Source organism: Eublepharis macularius, chromosome 4 (genome assembly GCF_028583425.1).
Source record: "Eublepharis macularius isolate TG4126 chromosome 4, MPM_Emac_v1.0, whole genome shotgun sequence".
In the NCBI taxonomy this organism is placed as follows: Eukaryota; Metazoa; Chordata; class Lepidosauria; order Squamata; family Eublepharidae; genus Eublepharis; species Eublepharis macularius.
Window position 1 is genome coordinate 12,091,996 of NC_072793.1, and position 18,767 is coordinate 12,110,762.

The 18,767-nt window shown below is 51.1% G+C and overlaps 1 protein-coding gene across 1 annotated transcript in view; it reads left to right on the plus strand.

Annotated features, from left to right (window-relative positions):
* Nucleotides 1-3,553: 3,553 nt before the first annotated feature.
* The window catches only part of ADCY6 (adenylate cyclase 6), a 63,653-nt gene continuing 48,439 nt past the window's right edge, over nt 3,554-18,767 (plus strand). The window contains exons 1-6 of the mRNA XM_054976082.1: nt 3,554-3,688; nt 7,958-8,072; nt 8,680-9,517; nt 16,594-16,743; nt 17,379-17,500; nt 17,738-17,849. Of these exons, the coding sequence (XP_054832057.1) occupies nt 8,681-9,517; nt 16,594-16,743; nt 17,379-17,500; nt 17,738-17,849 (1,221 nt within the window). The 5' untranslated portion in view covers nt 3,554-3,688; nt 7,958-8,072; nt 8,680. The remainder of the gene's footprint in view (nt 3,689-7,957; nt 8,073-8,679; nt 9,518-16,593; nt 16,744-17,378; nt 17,501-17,737; nt 17,850-18,767) is intronic.

Below are 18,767 nucleotides of genomic sequence, written 5' to 3' on the forward strand. Positions count from 1 at the left end.
GTTGTTAATCTTTAAGGTGCCACTGCAACAGACTAATATGGCGACTTCTCTGAAACTACCCTTTGTAACTCAGGACATTTTTGCCGATGAGCTTGAAAAGCGTTAGAAGACTAGGGAATTTCCATTTTCCTCTGAAAGGAAAACTCGAGAGATTCCACCACGAGCAGGGAACAAATACTGTTGGGAATGCAACCCAGGGTGTCTGCCTCCCAGCTCCACTTGCATCTGCCACGCAATTCATGCTTTTCAAATGTTCTAACCTTCAGGGAATACTTCCTAAATCTACTTGCCTGTGGAGGAACCACTTAGCATTGGCTGTGAAAGCCCTATGCAGCTCGGAGGTCTCTGGAGATATCACTCAAAACATTTATGAGTCTACTATGTACTGCTATGTCCTCCAAGTGTGTCCTAAAACACAGCCAAAATTCTCCTGTGGTTACATAATGCAGGGGGAGATCAGTAGAGGAGGACAAGCTGCCTTCCAGGGCTTGTGTTCCACACTGACTGATCTTCTCATTGAGGAATGCCTAATAACCCTCCAGTAATCTCCAATATAAATAAATATAGTATTCCCTTGTTACTCTTGCTTTTCTCTTCCAGCTTCCCTTTGGTTCCCTCTGTTGTGTCAAAATGTAGATTGTAAGTTCCTTGGGGCTGAGAACTGCCTGTGCTATTCTGCAGAGCACCAACCATAGTCCTGTCTTTACTCCTCACAACCACTATCATCATCTACATTAAATGAGATTGGGGGATGGTTGTTGGGGGTTTTCCGGGCTGTATTGCCGTGGTCTTGGCATTGTAGTTCCTGACGTTTCGCCAGCAGCTGTGGCTAGCATCTTCAGGGTGCTACACCTCTGAAGATGCCAGCCACAGCTGCTGGCGAAACGTCAGGAACTACAATGCCAAGACCACGGCAATACAGCCCGGAAAACCCCCAACAACCATCGTTCTCCGGCCGTGAAAGCCTTCGACAATACATCGAGATTGGGGGAGTTGGAAAGTTGCCCCAGCCGGTATAAAAAATAGGAAAAAGGAGGAAATTCTGTCTGCAAAGAGAAAAAAAACCCTGATATGTCCAAGGCATTTCCCCCAAGACTTAAAGATGATTGGAAGAGTTAAAACATATCCATACAAATTGCAAAAAAAGTAGCCGTGTCAGTGGGAAGCATGCAAGAGAGGGGGCAATGTCGTGGTCCCCACGTGATATAACTTCTAGTTTCTAATATATTTGCAGGCCTCTTTGCTTCTGTGTTCGGTCGCAGTTTTGAAGGGGTTAAGGCCGCTGCATGACACTCAGTCCTAATCCCCAGAGCCAGCAAATATGATGCAATGGAACGCTCAGCAGCAAAAGGCGTCGACATCAAATAATTAATTCATTAACAACCCCTTCCCCAGCTTTTTTTGCCCGGGGGAGAATTAATTCAGGCGGGCTCAAGGGAAACGGAGACCTCTTGCACCCGGGAGAAGCACTCCCTGAGCCGCACTTTAGTAAGTCGTTCTGTGGAGGCAATGTGAGCGTGTTATTCCACAGCCGAGCCGAGCCGAGCTGCACGGGAGGGGGGGTTCTGTGCACCCCCAGCAGCAGGACTGGGATGCAACTGCGTTGGAGGAATCGTAGGCAGGCCCTGAAACTATATAGGCCAACCCTGCAACAGCAGGCACTTCCCTGGGCCCCAGCGGGGCTCACTTCTAATTAATCATTAAGCTGTCCCTTCGGAGGATTGTGCTGTTACGGGCCTGCTTTCCCTTTCTCCCACACTGTCAAACCGAGGGAGTGGCAAGGACAGCGAGATTTAGGGCTGCTTCGCCTTCTGCTACCGTCCCCATGCCAGCCAAGGGCAACTCGTGAACTAACCGTTCCCTTTCCTCCGTTTGTTTGCTACCAGCAAATGTGCAGGGAGCAAAGAATGGGCACCGATTTGCATTCACACTCGGGCCTGCAATCTGCAGCCAGACCCGGGCGTCCCTGCTGCTGGTGTGCCTGATAACAAGGGCAGCTGGCTCCCAAATGGCTGAATGTCACCCAGGGGGAATGCAAGGGGCTCCAGTCCGATCAACCGCCAACTGGCCCTTGGGTGTCTTTTGGGGGGAGGAGGAGAGTTCGGGGCTCGGAGATGGGAGCCACAGGCGGACTCCCTCTACTAGGGATGCCAACTTCCAAGTGGGGCCTGGAGATATCCTGGAATGACAACTTATCTCCAGATGACAGAAATCAAATCCCCTGGAGAAAAGAGAGGCTTTGGAGCTGCTATTTGTGATATTATGCTCCACTGAGGTCGCTCCCCTTCCTAGACCCTGCGCCCCCACCCCAGCTCCAACCCCAAAATTTCAGGAATTTTCTAAAGCTAAGCTGAAAACCCCATCCCCCACCTCACTCCCAAGACACAATTAGGGAGAACAAACTCCTGAGGACGGAGACTTGGGATACTTCATCTGGTTGAGGGTGGTGATAAGTGGGGTGTGGGTGGGAAAATGTGCCCACCAGGTGCCCAGGCTCTGTAGTCTGAGGACCCCGGGCAACTGAGGCAGGACATGGGAGACTCTTGCAGGCCTGGGGGCCTCCCCTGGGTACCTCAAGAAATCACCGTAGAGTTAGGTCTGGTAGGTAACTGGGTCGGTAACTGGTCTAGCATGTAAGCCAAAGGAATCAATCAGTCATTTGAAGGGCTGTCACATAGAGGATAGAGCAAAGCGATTTGCCCCAGTGGGTCAGACTAGAACCAACAGGTTAAAATTAAGAGTTTTCAGCTAAACAGCCTTCCTGGAGAGGCGATGGGCCTGCTTTGGAGGTTTGAAAGGCGAGGCTAGAGGGCCACCCGGCAACAGGGCCCATTCCATGACTCCCTATGGATTCAGGCAGGTCAGGGGAGGGAGGGCATGAAGAGCTGAGCTTGGCTCTCCTGGACCTTTCTTATACGCCCGGGGTAAGGTCGGTCGCCACTGTGCGGTCAGGAAGGGCTTTTCCTCCAGGCCAGGGTTGCTGGAGGGGTTTGTGTCTTCCACTGGGCATAGAGCAGCGCTCACTGGGGGAATGAGCGGGGATGGGGCTGCAAGTTTCCTGCTTTACGCAGCGGGCTGGACTACATGACCTTTGGGGATCCCTTCCAGCTGTGTGTTCCTAACCCCCCCCCCCGCGCGGGCTGCACCAGCGGGCCAAGGTGTCCCCCTCCCAGGCATGCAGCTGCAGGTGCCCGCGCCCTGGCGAGGCTCCGTGGGCTCCACCGCCCAGCGCGCCGGCCGCCGAGAATCACGGCTCCCCTCTGCGCCGCGCCCCCCTTTTCTTCCGCTGCCCCCGCCGCCCGGCGCAAGAGGGGGGCAGCGGCGGGCCAAAGGGAGCGGGCGCCTTTAAGGCCCCCTGCCTGGCGATCCCCGGCTCGGCGCGCACGGAGCGCGCCTTGTGGATCCGGGCTAGAGGGCGTTTACCCTGGACAACGCCGGGAGGAGGGGACAGGCCCGCAGCGAGCGAGCGAGCGAGCGAGCGCGCCAGGCGAGGCGAGGCGGCGGCAATGGAGCGGCGGCGGCGGCGGCGGCGGCCGGGGGGGGGCCGCGCCGTAAACAGAGCCGGGGAGCGGCGGGCAGGGGGCGCGGGGAGCAGCCGGCGGGCAGGCGACGTCGCTGGCGCCCCCGGACGAGAGCAGGGCCCTGCCGGCCCAGGAGCAGCGCCAGGCGGCGGCCCAGGCAGCGGGAGGTGAGCGCCGGGCGAGCGGCGGCGCGGGGGGCGGGCGGGCAGCGGGGCCTCGGCGCCCGGGGGGCGCGCCTTGCGCCCGGGAAGGCGCCTGCCGGGGCCGGGGCGTGTGCACGGGGGGCGCGCCTCGAGGCTGGTCCCGGAGCCGCCGCTTCCAGCCAGGCCGGGCCTTGGGCAGAGGGAGGAGGAAAGAGCGGCGGCGGCGGCGGCGGGGGCTGCAGTTAGGCCGCCCCCCCCCCGGCGTCGGGGGATCCGCTCTCGGCCGGAGCGCGGCCATCTGGGGCGCCGGCAAGGCCGAGGAGACGCGGGCGGGCGGGCGGGGGCCGGACGGGGCAGGAGCGCCAGGGGGCTGCGCTGCTGCTGCGCTGCGCCGGGCTGGCGGGACGCACCTGCGCAGGCGGGCGGCGCGGGGCTCCCCCGGGGCCGGGCAAGCGCTCCGGGTGCGGCTCCGTAGGGGAGGCTCTGGGCGAGCCTCTCCCAGCTCAGGCTGATCGGGCCGGCGTGAGGCGGGCAGGGGCGGCTGCGTGGCCGGGGGCAGCCCCGCAGAGTGGGCCCGGCCGGGGGGCGGGGGGGCCGCGGACGGGTCAGCCGTCATTGTTCCGTTTGCGACGCCTCGACTATGCGCCCCGCTCGCTCGCCCTCCGCGGGCTCCCCTGGGCTTGGCTTTCTGGGCTTGTTGTGGCGGATGGGCCGGTCGCGGGATCCGGGCCGGCCTGGGGAGCTCCTTGCAGCCGGATCAGGTCGCAGACCTGCGGGCAGGGCAGGGGGGCTTCAGCCGGGCCTGTTAAAAAACCTGCAGCTTTAGCAGCGGCCGGGGGCGGGGGGCTCGTTCTGAGGAGACCCCTTTGCATGCAACAGCAAGAAAGCCAGGGCAGCAAAAAGGGGTGGGGGGAAGAAGGACTTCACCTTTCCCGACCAGGTGCCGTGACTTCCTAACAGCAGGACAAGACTCTTATCCCAAATGAAAAAGCGACACTGCTGTACTGTTACTTTGGGGGGTGGTTCTAATGGACCGGTCTGCAGTTTTTGTTGATGACCTGGTGCGATTTGGATGCTCTGCCACAAAGTAAAGAGTGCTTGAATATGGGAAGGAGAGCAGGGTGTGTGTGCTGTAAGGAACTGTCATTCGGTGAGATACAGCAAAAGGCATACCGTCGTCTTAGGATACATGCTGACCTCGGGAAAATATTGTTCTATCACACTGCTATTGTTTATTGCGGGGAGTGCTGTCAACTGTGATCCCTGGTGGGGTTCTCAAGGCAAGAGACAGAGGTGGCTTGCCACGGCCTGCCTCTGCGACCCTGGTCTTCTTTACAGGTCTCCCATCAAGCTGCTCACCAAGGCAGACCCTGGTTAGCTTCTGAAATCTGCTAAGAGCAGGCTTGCCTGAGCTCTTCAGGCCAGGGCTATTGATGATTATTATAAGGCTAGTTAATGCTTTTTTTTGGGGGGGGGGTGTTACTACTTTCATTTCAGTTGTGAGGGGGGGGTCCTGTTTAGCTGATCTCTTTTTCCCTTCACCCTTTTTTTAGCAGTATGCCATAGCCATGCTTCTGATGGGGTATATCCTATATCTCTGACCTCCCCAGCTTGCTATACTGTAAAGGGTAACGATGCTGTGACGATGCCATCTCCCAGGACAGATGCCGATAAGGGCTGTGTGGGAGGGTGCTGGGACCGCTCTCTGGAGAAGTTGGAGCTAGAATGAGCCAGAGGTTGGCTAGTTTTCAAGACAAAGTTTGAAAAGAGAGAACTATTTCAGTTTGTTTTCACACTGAATTGCTGGAAGAAGGGACATGGCTGCCAGATTGTCTCCCCCCCCCCCCCCCCCCCCCACAACTGAGCTTCAAAATTCATCCTGTCACACAGTGTGCAAGAGGAGAGGGTGAGACCAAAGCTCGGATGGCAGAGGAACGTTAAACTGAAATGCAAACATTGGTAAAACTGAATTTGAGCAGGGCTGCCTGTGGAGTTCCTAACTTCAATTGACTGTAGATGTTTGATGTGTGGATCAGATGAACCAACAAATGTGGGCGGGCACAAATTGGTGTAGAATTTAATTCTCTGGAGGCCTCTGATCCCATAGAGAAGACACTATCTCTGGGTACCTATCCCTCTGGAATTCATCATGCACTGTGTTCAATTCCACCTTCTTTTTAGACTGCCGGATATTTACTTACTAACAGAACAGCAGTTATTGTGGTCTGTGTGTGTATATAGGCTTGAAGGTTGTAAGGACCTCTGTGTAGTCCACAACAGTAAGACCACTGTTGGTGAAGGTTGGGCCATTCAGTGTTTGAGTGAAATGTTGGTGGGAAAGACCTTTTTAATAGAAGTGAACGACAACTATTTGTCTATGTGTAAGAAAACAAATGGGTGCATTTGCCAGACCACTTTGAGTGTTGATCCCAAGACTCAAAGCTACTGCTCTCTGCATAGTTCTGTGTCTTTTGTCTGCATGGATCCGTCTTCCATTCTGTCGCTCAGTCGCTCTAAAGTCTGGTGGAACTAGCTTTGATATATAGATATTAGCTAAAAGGTTTAGGTGAGGAAGAGATGAGGAATAGCTCATTCTAGACCTTTATCAGTTAAACTTGTTCCTTCCTTCTTTCCCATCAGAGCTGCCTGCCTGGAGTGTTTATCGGGCCAGGGGCAGATGCAACATTGGGGGGCTTGCTGCTACCTTTTACAGGGAGCTACCTATAAGTGTACAAAGCTAGGTGACCGCATGCAAGAATTCTTGTACATGCGTACATTATCTCAGTTGTTGCCCAGAAGGTTTTACCTTGCAGTTACTGGTTTAGACTTAGACTCTTACTCTTAGTGTACAGGGCTTGCTGTTAAGTAGGCCTGTCCCATCTTCCCAAGGTTACCCTTTTCCCCAGCCTGCTTAAGATGAACAAAAAAAAAATCCTGTTCCACATCTCTTGTTTAAAGCACATCTCTGCATTAAACAACTGCATAAGCTTCAAATTAGAATCGGTTCTGTTTTGCACGCAACCATATATAATATTCAACTTCATCGCGGTTGGGGACAGGTCGCATGCCACAATTACATGTTGAGATTCAGTCTCGTCTCACATTCTAATACACTGTTTCGTTTATAAAATGAAAACTTCAAGCAAACGAAATGTGAAGAATTTTGGTGAGCACTGCGGTACGGCCAGGGTCCGTATGGGACCTGAGGGCGGAGTCCTGTTCCTTGCAAAGGCCTGATGCAAAGTACCCCAATTTCCTTTGGGTAGCTCCCCCCCCCCAAAACACAATCATGCCCCTAAAATAGAAAAGCTGCCTTAACTCTGCAATCTACCACAGTGTGTTTGCAAGGCTGTTAATGAACACTAGCTAAATACCCTTCGTTATGCGAAGGTGGAGAAGAGGGCCTGTATGTTGCACTCCCATGGTTATATGTCGGTAGGGACCATGCCCTATTGGTGTTGGAGGGGCTTTGCTCCTGCTACCCTGTGTTCCCTACTGCAGCAGTTTCCCTCCCAGCCATTAGAGACAAGCTCTTCATTCATACAACAGAAAAGCAAAGGCGGCCCTGAGGACGGGGCTAATCATATTCCCTGCCCCCAGTGACCCCAGACATTAAGAGTCAAGCCTGCTCCTTCCGGTATAGTCCAGCTTCTTCACCCTAATAGTCCCCTAAATGGGTTCTGTCTCTTGGTTGTTGTAAAGAGTGTGGTTAATATGATAGTGTATCAGTGGCCAGTTGCTGGGGCAGCCATAGCAAGTACAGATACTGCTTTATGTTTCACCAGCAGCTAACTCGAATCCCTTAAATTGCCCTAGGTTGGGCTGGAAAAATACTTCCGATTGTAAGCAGTAGCAGCGGCTGTTGAGTGGTTCTGTGCTGCCTGAGGCTAAAAGACAAGTGTGAACGTTCCTTTTGATTTGGAGTCACCTTGTGTCTGCTTCTGAGCGTGCTCCGTACAAAACAGCATAAATTCCGTGCTCCCTGTACTCCTTGCAAGGGGAATGTGCGACAATTACTTCACTCTGCTTAGTGTAAAATACACACTGGATAAGCAAGGGGTCCAAAGTGAGGGAAATAAAAGTAATTAACACTCAGCGGGGATGCTGCAACTGACTCTGAAACGAGTGGGAGAGAACTAAGAGAATATGAGGAAACAGCCATGGGTTGGTAAGGAAAGAAACACCTGGTCTGGAGTTACGGAGAGCTGCAGAATGGATTTGGATGGCAGTTTTGGCTGTGGGATGGGATCTATCATGTATGACCAGTCTGAGCAGACCCATTTCTCACTGCAGGTTGCAGCCTTGGCTCAATGCTGAGATAAGAGACGTCCCCCTGCGGTTTCCAGTCTGCCTTCCCTACAGAGGACCCATGACGCCTCATCGCACCGAGTTCCCAGTGGCCCTCCAGGTACGAGGGCTTCTCCAAGGCAGGGGACGTGACCCCTGAAGGTGGTAGTAGTCCCTGGAGGATGCTTTCTGCCTGGAGATCCTGAATCGGGCAGCGCTTTCTCCCGCTCCTCCTCCTCGCAGTGGACATGTTTGATCTTGCCCACTGCCATCCCGCTCCTGCCACTCAATCCTTATCTTGTCTTCCTGTGCAGTCTTCTCTCCTTGCCAGAGCGTGTCCTGTTTAGCAGCTGGCATCTTGTGTACTAAGAATCCTGTAAGCCATGCTGAAAGTATCCTGCTGTTCTTTGACCCAGCCCCTAGAGAGAGAGGTCCAGTCCCAGGGCCCCGAACACTCAGGGGTCTCTGCCTGCCAACAGTCTGCCAATCCACCTGGTCTTTTCCCTTCGCTTTGGGGCCCTTCTAGGAAAGGGATACATGGAGCATTTCCTGCCTGCCTGCTGGCTTGCATATGTGTGTGGTGTGCTCTGTCAGGCAGGAGTTGCTCCCCTCGCTGAACTGTATGCAGCTGGGTGACTTGGAGAGGCAAACCACCAAGTCATTCTCGCTTCCCTGTGGGTTTTGCTGCTGGCTATGCATTCTCCTGACCCGGTTTTCCTTTTCTGCAGCATGTCCTGGTTTAGTGGCATCCTGGTGCCCAAGGTGGACGAGCGGAAGACCGCTTGGGGCGAGCGCAATGGGCCCAAGCGCCATCGCCCAGCGCTTTGTGGTCCACGCTACATGAGCTGCCTGCAGGACCCAGAACTGGAGCGTGGAGGCAGCGGGGGGCTGGGGCTGAACTGTTCCTGGCAGGAGGACCATTATGGCAAGAAGCAGCAGCCGTCACTGCCACCTGGTTCCGGGACAGGAGACCTGGGGCTTAAAGCCGTGGATCTGGGTTTTGAGGATGGCAGCGGCACAGGGAGCGAGGCCAAGGGACTCTCGGCCAGTGATTGCGGCTGGCGCCTCTTGCAGGTGTTCCGTTCAAAGCGTTTCCGCTCGGCCAAGCTGGAGCGCCTCTATCAGCGCTACTTCTTCCAGATGAACCAGAGTTCGTTGACTGTGCTCATGGGAGTCCTGGTGCTCGCCTGTGGCATCATGCTGCTGTTTCACTGTGTGCCTGGTGCCCCCCGCGTGCCGTATGCTGCCGCCCTTGCTGTGGCAGCGGCACTTTTCCTGTCCCTTATGATCCTCTGCAACCGGACTGGCTTCCACCAGGACTGCATGTGGGCTGTGAGCTACCTGGTCATCGGGGCGTTATGTGGTGTGCAGGCGGTGGGCACCCTTCTGGTGTCCCCACGCAGCGCCTCCGAGGGGGTCTGGTGGAGCGTCTTCTTCATCTACATCATCTACACTCTTCTCCCTGTGCGCATGCGGGCCGCTGTGCTGGCTGGGGCCTTGCTTTCCGTGCTTCACCTGGTAATCTCTTGGCATCAAAACCGTGCAGACTCATTCCTCTGGAAACAGGTAAGGGGGAGGACTGCAGGAGGGGAGGGAGTGGATAATGAGCGCTTTGGTGACAAAGCAAGCTGGTGGAGAAGTGCTGGGAAAGGAACAGTCGAAACCATACACTCGTGGGGGGAGGCGCCTCGGTGATGGAGATCTGAGGCTTTGGGTGTGAAAAGAAAAGACTGTAAAGGTTGCAGGCAGGGTGGTAATTGCTCCTGGTTCCCAGGCCCTGTTGAATGAGCAAGCAAGCCTGCCTGCCCAGGAGCTTAAAGGCCAACGCCGCCTTCTCAAGTGACACTTGCAGCAGGGGCTTTCTGCACCACTAGGGTCACGTGAGCTTTGTCTGGCCACACCGGCTCTTCCTTCGAGCAGCGTCGCCTCAGTTTCCCCAGGGTGCACTGGAACTTGCAAAACGATGTGCCGGGAGGACTCTCCGTTCTGTGCCGGCTGCAGAGGAAACGTCATTTTGCTGTGCATCTTTCCTTGTGCCCAGCTTCACCACTGAGTGGATGGTGATGGCAGAGGGGGTGCCTGGAGATCCGTTGCCAGCATCGAATTTATTTACCCAACGCCGAATCTGATGGCATCTCTGTAGAATCTTCACTTAAGTTCTTGTAACGGGGATAATTTTCACAGTTTTGGGGCAGTTTGAGGCTGAGAGCCGGAAACTGATCAGGAGGAGCTTCCAGGCGCTGGAGAAGGGGGAATTTTTTTGTGCTCTGCCTTCCGTCCTTCTCGGGGGGGACCTGCAGGCCTCCTGTGTCCAGTCTGTCCATTTTTATTTCACACGTCCTCGACCCACTTCCTGAACAGCTTATGAAATTATCTATGCAGTCCTACGCAGAGTCACACCCTTCTGAGCTCTTCGGTTGTCTTAGAAGCAGGGCTCGTTTCGAGGGGGAACGCGCCGGAACGCAGTTCCGGCAGTTCCCCAAAGAGGTCACATGTCAGGTGGCCCCGCCCACCTGACTCAGACATTTTGGGCCCATTTCGTCCTGGATTGGGGCCGAAATGGCCCGGATCGGGCCTCTGATGGGTGGTGGATCACTCTCCCACTCAGCAGCGGTTCGATCCTGACCATTTTGGGCCCCTTTTCAGCCATTTTCAGCCCCCTTTTGCCATTTTGGGCCCGATTTTGGCCCTGAATGGTCAGGATTGGGTCCAAAGCAGCCAGGATAGGTGATGTCACGGAGTGTGGCATATGCAGATCAGTTACGCTAATGGCACACTTCCGGTGATTTCAAGGGGTGTGGCATATGCTAATGAGTTATGCTAATGTGTTATGCTAATGAGTTCCTCCAGCTCTTTTTCTACGAAATGACCCCTGCTTAGAAGGATAGAACTTCTTAGGATTGCACTGCCAGTGTTTACATGGATTAGAACAACCTTGTACAAGCATTTGGATGATGAAGAGTTCTGTGGTGTTCAACTCATTTTTAAAAAAAAATTTGGCAGTTGATGCATTTTCTACATCTCTGCCCTTTCTACATCTCTGAGGCTAGCATGGCAGTAACTGTGTTTGGGCCCCATAGAAAACAAGATCGATGCCCAGGTCAAAGCTGCAGTGGCTTGCTGGACCCTTGTCGGTGCTGTGTAATGTATGCTGTGCGGCACAATCGCAGTGATGTTGCATTGATCCCTTTGTCCCACCCCTTCATATTCTGGGGCAGCCTGTCTTGGATTGGTCGGCCTGTGACTTGGCTCTCTGCCAGTGGCTTAAATGGGCATGTCTGAATAATGCTTTTGTGTTCATTTCTGCAAAGTGCAAAATTCCCATCCACCCTTATGCTAAATGTTAGTTGCATCACCATTTTGTGATTCTGTTGCCCTGCCTCTGAATATATCATTTTGTTTTGTATTTTTATCCTTTTTGAATATCAAATTCAGAATGTCTGAAAGCTAGATAATTGTCCTGTTGTGGCTGTGTGCTGAAACTTCTTACATAATGTATTAAACACAAATCGTTAATGGGTGGAACACCACGGCAGTAATAGTGTGATAGTAAAATGCATAAGGCGTATGCAGAGAGGGAGAAGCTGGGAGGAAGGGAAAGAGGCCCCAAGAGGAAGGCACCATGGAATAACGATCGGGCATTTTCCAGGCTCTCTCGTGGTGGCACATCTGAACACCTCTGTTGAAATGAATTTTGAAAACAGGCTTGATAGATCTGCATTTTTTTTTTTTTTAAAGGCAGTGGTGTCCTGTCACTAAGCTCAGTAAGACTGGCTATCCTAGCTCTGTTCTGGGAATAAGCAGTAGAGCATGGCTTCTCAAAAGCCCTGAGATGAGCAACCACTTCGGGTAGCCTGTTAGCTTGAGAGGAACATTCAGAGTTTATTTTCCGCATGCGCTTTCAAGTAAAAGAAAGGTGTCTTCAAATTAATATATGATTTTACAGTTATGTCCAGGATTTTTTTTTTAAATTGTGCATAACTTTTTATTGAGAGTACTCTTTCCATCAGGCAAATGTGTGTAATTGTGGAGAACTACAACTGGTCGTGAAAAATTCTGGGTGGATAGGTTCGTTTGCTGCAGCCAAAAGAACGCAAGTCTTGCAGCATCATAAAGGTTAACAAAAAGATTGTGCCATAGTAAATTTGTTAGCCTTTAACGTGCCGCAGAATTCTTTTGTTACATTAAGTAATGCACCTGGTCCAACTGGATCCTCATGGGCAGCTATATTTTTTGCTTTGGCTTCATCCACATAAAATATAGCCTCCCATTTATTTCCCACTTTTCATTGCTTTCATCCTTTCTTTACAAAGAGGAAGGGGAAGCGCCAAGGATGCAGCTATTCAAATCCGTCTTCTTTATCCAGGAACCCAGAAAGAGTTCTCCCCCTACCCCCGCCACTCACTAGTTTCCCTGAGAAGCTTGGAACTGTTACAAGATGAAAGAGTAACTAAACCTGATTTAAACTTGGTAGAGCTGACATTAGCAGCCGAGCTGGGAGGATATGTGGTTTGGGACTGAGGTATCGAAAGGTTCACCTTCTCATCCTGCCCACTAGCCCAGAGATGAGGTAGTGGGACGCTGCCATTTTGAAGGGTAGCAGTGCCAAGTGCCCGCCATCAGTGATGGTGCCAAGACTTATCGAGCAACCTCTCTGGAAAGTTGATTTGACTATTCCTGGTCATTTTTGGAAAGGCAATTAAAACACACATATTTCACTTAACCGTATGTATTTTTTAGAACACAACTCGAAGTTTTGGCATCCTAATGTTCCCCCACAATGTGGTGGTGTTTCAGCACTTGAAAAGGATCAGGCCTTCTAGGCACTTTTAAACGGCCTTTGTTTGGTGGTAGGAATTGTGGTGGTGTTCTTGGGTCATTCCCAAGGCACCATAACTTCTAGCTGTGCCCATATAGTCAGGGTGGATTTGATTTAAATCATGATTTAAATCACTAGTCGCTAAGACTAGATTTAAATCATGGTTTTCTACATAAAAACTCCTCACACTTAGCTTCTTGTGCAGATCTAGTCTACTCCCAACGATCTTTTATTTATTGAATTTTTCGAAACTTAGCACTTAAAAGAGGCAAGGAGTCAGTTCTGTGTACAAAGATTAGCAAAGGGACAATGGGATTAAGGTCTTTTTCTCAACTGTGTATGTTTTATTTTATAACCTTTTTCCTGAGAAGAAGAGACGTGATTGATCTCTGTAGACACAAATTCACAGTTTTACAGAGAACTGCAAAACCAAGCATCTGTGATAATATCTTCTAGATAGAAAAATTGCTCAATAATCTTACAGAAACCTCTGGAAGGGCATGACATTGTGAACAGATTAGTGGAATTCGTTTACCAAAAAATGTAAACATTGCATGAATATACAGCTTTATGCTACATAATTAAAAACTCATCTTTATTCCATGATGATAACCTTTGGACTATAACATATCAAATAGAAAACTATCTTTAGGTAGATATTTCCTCCAAAAAAATTTCTTTAAAAAATCCAGTTTAAATCAAAACAATCTGATTTTTTAATTTTTTTTTTAAATCATTGATTTTTTATCCACCCTGCTTATAGTTCAATCTAAGCAGTAAATTCAATGAGACTTACTCCTTAGTAAGTGTGTTTAGGATGTCAACTTTAGAGTGCCATTCTAAGCAGTTATTCCACTCTCAAGTTCAGATAAGTGGCCTTAGACTAGACTAATCTTGCATAGGATTTCACTGTTGGTTTCTTGTGAGTTTTTAATTTGCCTGCACTTTTGTGCTATTTTGTACATGTATAAATAAGTGTTTATTATTTTTTATGTTTTTTAAATTGTATCGCTGTTTGATTTTGTATATTGCCGTTCACAAAAACAGTGGGATTTAAGCATTTTAACTAAGTAACCACAAAGTTTATTCTGCAAAACTGTAACAACCCCCTTAATAAGCATGGCAAATATCCCTTCAGCATATTTAATGTTTTGTAGAATAGTTCTCCACCCCACCCACCTCAATATTTCAGCAGGACAAGTGGTAAGTCTAGCTGTTTTAACATTAGGATTGGTGGAACATTGCTTTTTCCAAGCCCCGTAGCAATGAAATGAAATAATACCTTAAATTTATTCTGGACTGATAATTTTATTGTGCCAACCTTTATTGGAAAGTTTATAAACTCTGTATACATAACACAACTGCTTTTCCTACAGACTGATAATTCTGGAGTTATTTTGAGCCCCATGTTGTTTGTTACTTAAAAAAATTAATTTTGCCTTTGAAGTGCTTTGTGAAATGGCGACGCTTGTATGTTGGAAGGCATGCCCCCCTTCCTGACGGAAATGCCATTAAAGTTCTCTCTGCTCTGTTGTGGTTCTGTGTTAGGGACTGTAAACGGCCTGTAGCAGGCAGCTTTTCTACACCCACTCTTGGCATTTTTGCCATGCCTCAGTGGCCGCTGAGCATCCATGCTACTTAGCCATGAATTGGGAGCGGTGGTAGTTAGTGACAGCGATGTTTTGGTACCCAAGCAGAAATCAGTACTAAGTAGAAGCCTTAGAAATACTATCTAGTTTCAAAACATTGTGTGACTGTTGGTAATCCTAGGCCAGGTTTGCACAGCAATTGGCCACAGCCTCTCTTTGTTCCATAGGCATGCTGACAATTGTGCCGGGAAAAGGTTGTATGTGAACCTTGTTACATACGGCTTATGCCACTTGCTTGGAGCTTCTTCGGCGAGTTACCCTGCAGTATCTACAGTAGTGGCAGAGGGAATTCGTGATGATTATTTATAGCCAGGGCCAGTGCCAGAGGTTCTGGCGCCCGAGCGCACGCGAGCATACCACAGACTGCGTGATGACATCATTGCAGATGTCATCACGTGCCACGGGGGGCTGGGCAGCTCGGAGCCCCGAGCACAGAAGCTTCAAGCTGCTGCTGGGGCGGTGCGCGGAGGCTGCTCCATGCGCCGCCCCAGCAACAGCTCACGGCTTCTGCGACCGGCTGGGGCAGAGGAGCACGCAGCAGAGCTGCCGTGGCCGGCTGCAGCAGCAGCTGCAGCCAGCCAGCCAGCCCCGTGCCGCCGCCGCCACATGCCCCAGCCGAGCGCAGAAGCTGCGAGCCACAGCTGGGGCAGCGCACGGAGGCTGCTCCGTGCGCCACCCCAGCAACAGCTCACGGCTTCTGCGACCGGCTGGGGTGGAGGAGCACGCAGCAGAGCTGCCGTGGCCGGCTGCAGCTACTGCTGCAGCCAGCCAGCCAGCTCCGTGCCGCCACCGCCACGCACCTCAGCTGGGCCCACAAGCCACGAGCCGCTGCTGGGGCGGCGCCGGAGGCTGCACCCAACTGGGGTGTGTGGCGGCAGTGGCGGCGGCGGCAGCGTGGAGCTGGCTGGCTGGCTGCAGCAGTAGCTGCAGCCCAGTCATGCCAGCTTCGCTGTGCGCGCCTGCGCCTCCACCCCCGACACCCCCTCCGGCTCCCCTCCAATGCCCGCGCGCCCGAGGCCACCGCCTACCTGGCCTCCATGGGCGCGCCGGCCCTGTTTATAGCACTTTAAAGATGTTCAGAGCACACAGCGAGTGTTATTTCTTAGAGCTTACAGCAGCCCTGTAACCAGGGCTTTTTTTCTGGGGAAAGAGGTGGTGGAACTCAGTGGGTTGCCCTCGGAGAAAATGGTCACATGAGCGGCGCGGAGGGCAATCTAAACTCCCCTCTGTCTGGAGATCAGGGGGCGGGGCCACCAGCCATGTGACCATTTTCAAGAGGTGCCGGAACTCCATTCCCCCGTGTTCCTGCTGAAAAAAAAGCCCTGCCTGTAACATAGGCCACTGTTATTTCTCTCTAACGCAGGTGATTGGGGTGGGAAGAGGGCTGAAGGTGAACGAACAACGGCTTGCTTAAAGTCAACCAGCTAGTTTGTGCCTGGCTGAGGTGAAACTTCAACCAGTGACCCATGTCACCTTTTTTTTAAAAAAAAATCCTGCTGTTTCTCCAGGGAGTTCAAAGTGCCTGTCCCCTCCTGTGTTTTTCCTTCCCAACAGCCCTATAAGGTAGGCGAGGTTGTGGGAGACTAGACACCGTATGACTGGTCCAAGAATGGGAGATTGAGGATGGGTCTCCCAAGTCTTGTTCTGCTAGTCTGACAATTTTCAGAGATGGAGTAGTTAAGAGTGTTGGGCTCAGGTAACTTCATAGTTGTATGAAGAAGTGGAGACTTGTGTCTCCACGATCCCCACCCCCATATGCCTTTTAATGACTTTTCCCTCTTTCTTTTCTCGCTATCCATCTCCTAAAGCCACACTCTTGGGATTTTCCTGCTGCCCACTCTCCCTAATTGTGTCTTTCTTCATACCCTGGTCAGCAAGAGGGATTGAGGGGGATTACAAAGGCCTCTTTTATGGATCTGGAGAATATCTTTGGACAAATCTTCCAATTCATCCTTCAGAGAGGGGAGGGCACAGGGCAGCCCAACTTGCAGTAGAAGAGGCAGGCCCACCATGCAAGGATCAGAAAGCCGAGTTTAAGCTGGCATTGTGGAAGTCGAAGGCATGGGCTCATTTCTCCAAGGAGGGGTCTAGGCTTTGCAACTGCCAAGATAAGAATACTCTTGAAGTAGGAAATCCAGTGCCCCCTTTCATGCAGATTCCTCTCCTGCTTATAGCTTGGAGCCAACATTTTGATCTTCCTCTGTACCAACATCATTGGCATTTGTACCCATTACCCCGCTGAGGTGTCACAACGGCAGGCCTTTCAGGAGACGCGTGGCTACATCCAGGCACGGCTGCACCTGCAACGTGAAAACCGCCAGCAGGTGAGGAACCAGTGAGGGGTCAGGATTGGACTGTGGGGTAGGGGGGAGTGAGTTCAGGCTGGCAGGTTGTGGCTGAGGAGGTGTTGTTATTGCAAGGACTAACTGACTTTGGTCTCTAGTTCTTCATTGTGCTTCACCAGTACTAGTATGCAGGGCTTTTTTCTGGGAAAAGAGGTGGTGGAACTCAGTGGGTTGCCCTCAGAGAAAATGGTCACATGGCCGGTGGCCCTGCCCCCTGATCTTCAGACAGAGGCGAGTTGAGATTGCCCTCTGCTCCGCTCAATCTAAACTCCCCTCTATCTGGAGATCAGGGGGCGGGGCCACCAGCCATGTGACCATTTTCAAGAGGTGCCGGAACGCCGTTCCACCGAGTTCCTGCTGAAAAAAAGCCCTGCTGGTATGGCTTCATTCTTTGTAGAGGCTTGCTGAAGCTTGAGGCCCCTCCAGTGGAGTGATTCCAGGTGGGGAGTGGGAATTCAGTTGTTGGGGGAAAATAAAAAAATGGGTAAGGGAACAGTGTGTGAATTCTGAGGCTGGCAACAGGGCTAGGATATCAGGGCTGCCTAGGAACTTTGCAACAAAATTGTTGTTCAGGAGAAATTTGTATTGGCTCTTCCTTTCCTGGTTATGGGCAGGAACGGCTTCTGCTCTCGGTGTTGCCACAGCATGTGGCCATGGAGATGAAGGAGGACATCAACACCAAGAAGGAGGACATGATGTTCCACAAGATTTACATCCAGAAACATGACAATGTCAGGTACCAGGGATGTTTACAATGCAGGGAGGAGATAACTGAGCGCAAGCAGGGTTCAGAAGTGGCAGTTAACCAAAGAACATTCTGCTACAAAACTGGAGGAGTTAAAGTTGTAGGATACCTCTTTGGTACCTCTTTGGTGGGAGACAAAAAGGTGGGGAAGAGAAGCTATTGGAGGAGGGGGCTGTTGAGAGGCAGAAAGTCCTGATACTCACTTCCCTTCTCTTTCCTCCCAAACAGCATTTTATTTGCTGACATTGAGGGTTTCACCAGCCTGGCGTCTCAGTGTACAGCTCAGGAACTGGTCATGACGCTGAACGAGCTCTTTGCGCGTTTTGACAAACTGGCTGCGGTAAGTAATGAAGATAGCACTGAGGGGCGTGGAGCTGGGGTGGAGGCCTTATCTGGGCCTTCGTAGGGAAGGTTATGGGGGCCAGTGTTGTACTACTGATGCTCTGTCGAAAGATAATGCCATCGTGTCTCCCGGTGTCCAGTTCTGCTAGACGGTCCTTTCTTGATGTTGCCGCTACCCCCTGTTCAGTGATATCAGGCATTTTTACCACTTTATTTTTTTTTCCCATGGAACTTTTCCATGTCTAAAAATCCTGATTAAATTTGTGAAACAATGCAATCAAATGAATCGATTCCAATAAGGTATCAGGAAAACTTGGCAGTTTCAAAGCAATGCTAATGTTTTTTCTAGGTGCTTATTTCTGGGGGAAAGTGGGGGGATGACTGTATGTACACACACAGATTAAATAAGGATAAAATAAAATCAAAAGTATGCATCACAATCCAAACCTCAGGGTTCATCTGACTTTAACCCAAATTATAAATCATACTCTATCCCAGTTTGGAATACAGGGATTATATGACTGAACTGACTGACTAGGAAGCAGGAAGATTATCCATCCAATAGATTGGTTAGAAACTGGATTTTGTTTGTGGAATGTTGGAATATGGAATTTTACGAATGACCTGATGGGTGATTTCATTGTTTAGAATGTTTCATTCATTCATTCATTCATTCATTCATTCATTCATTCATTCATTCATTCATTCATTCCCTCTCGGACTGCAAGTGAAAGCAAAAGCAAATCCTTTGATTGACATTGGCTTCACTTCCCGCAAATCTCAACAGAGCAAGTGCCTCCTTTTTGTTTGTTGAACTGGAAAAATTGGAAGTGAAATCATTTATCTTTTGGTTACTTTCTTTGAGTTGTAATGCTTAAAGAGGAGGAGAGTAGAAAACCCCATATTGCAGGGCATC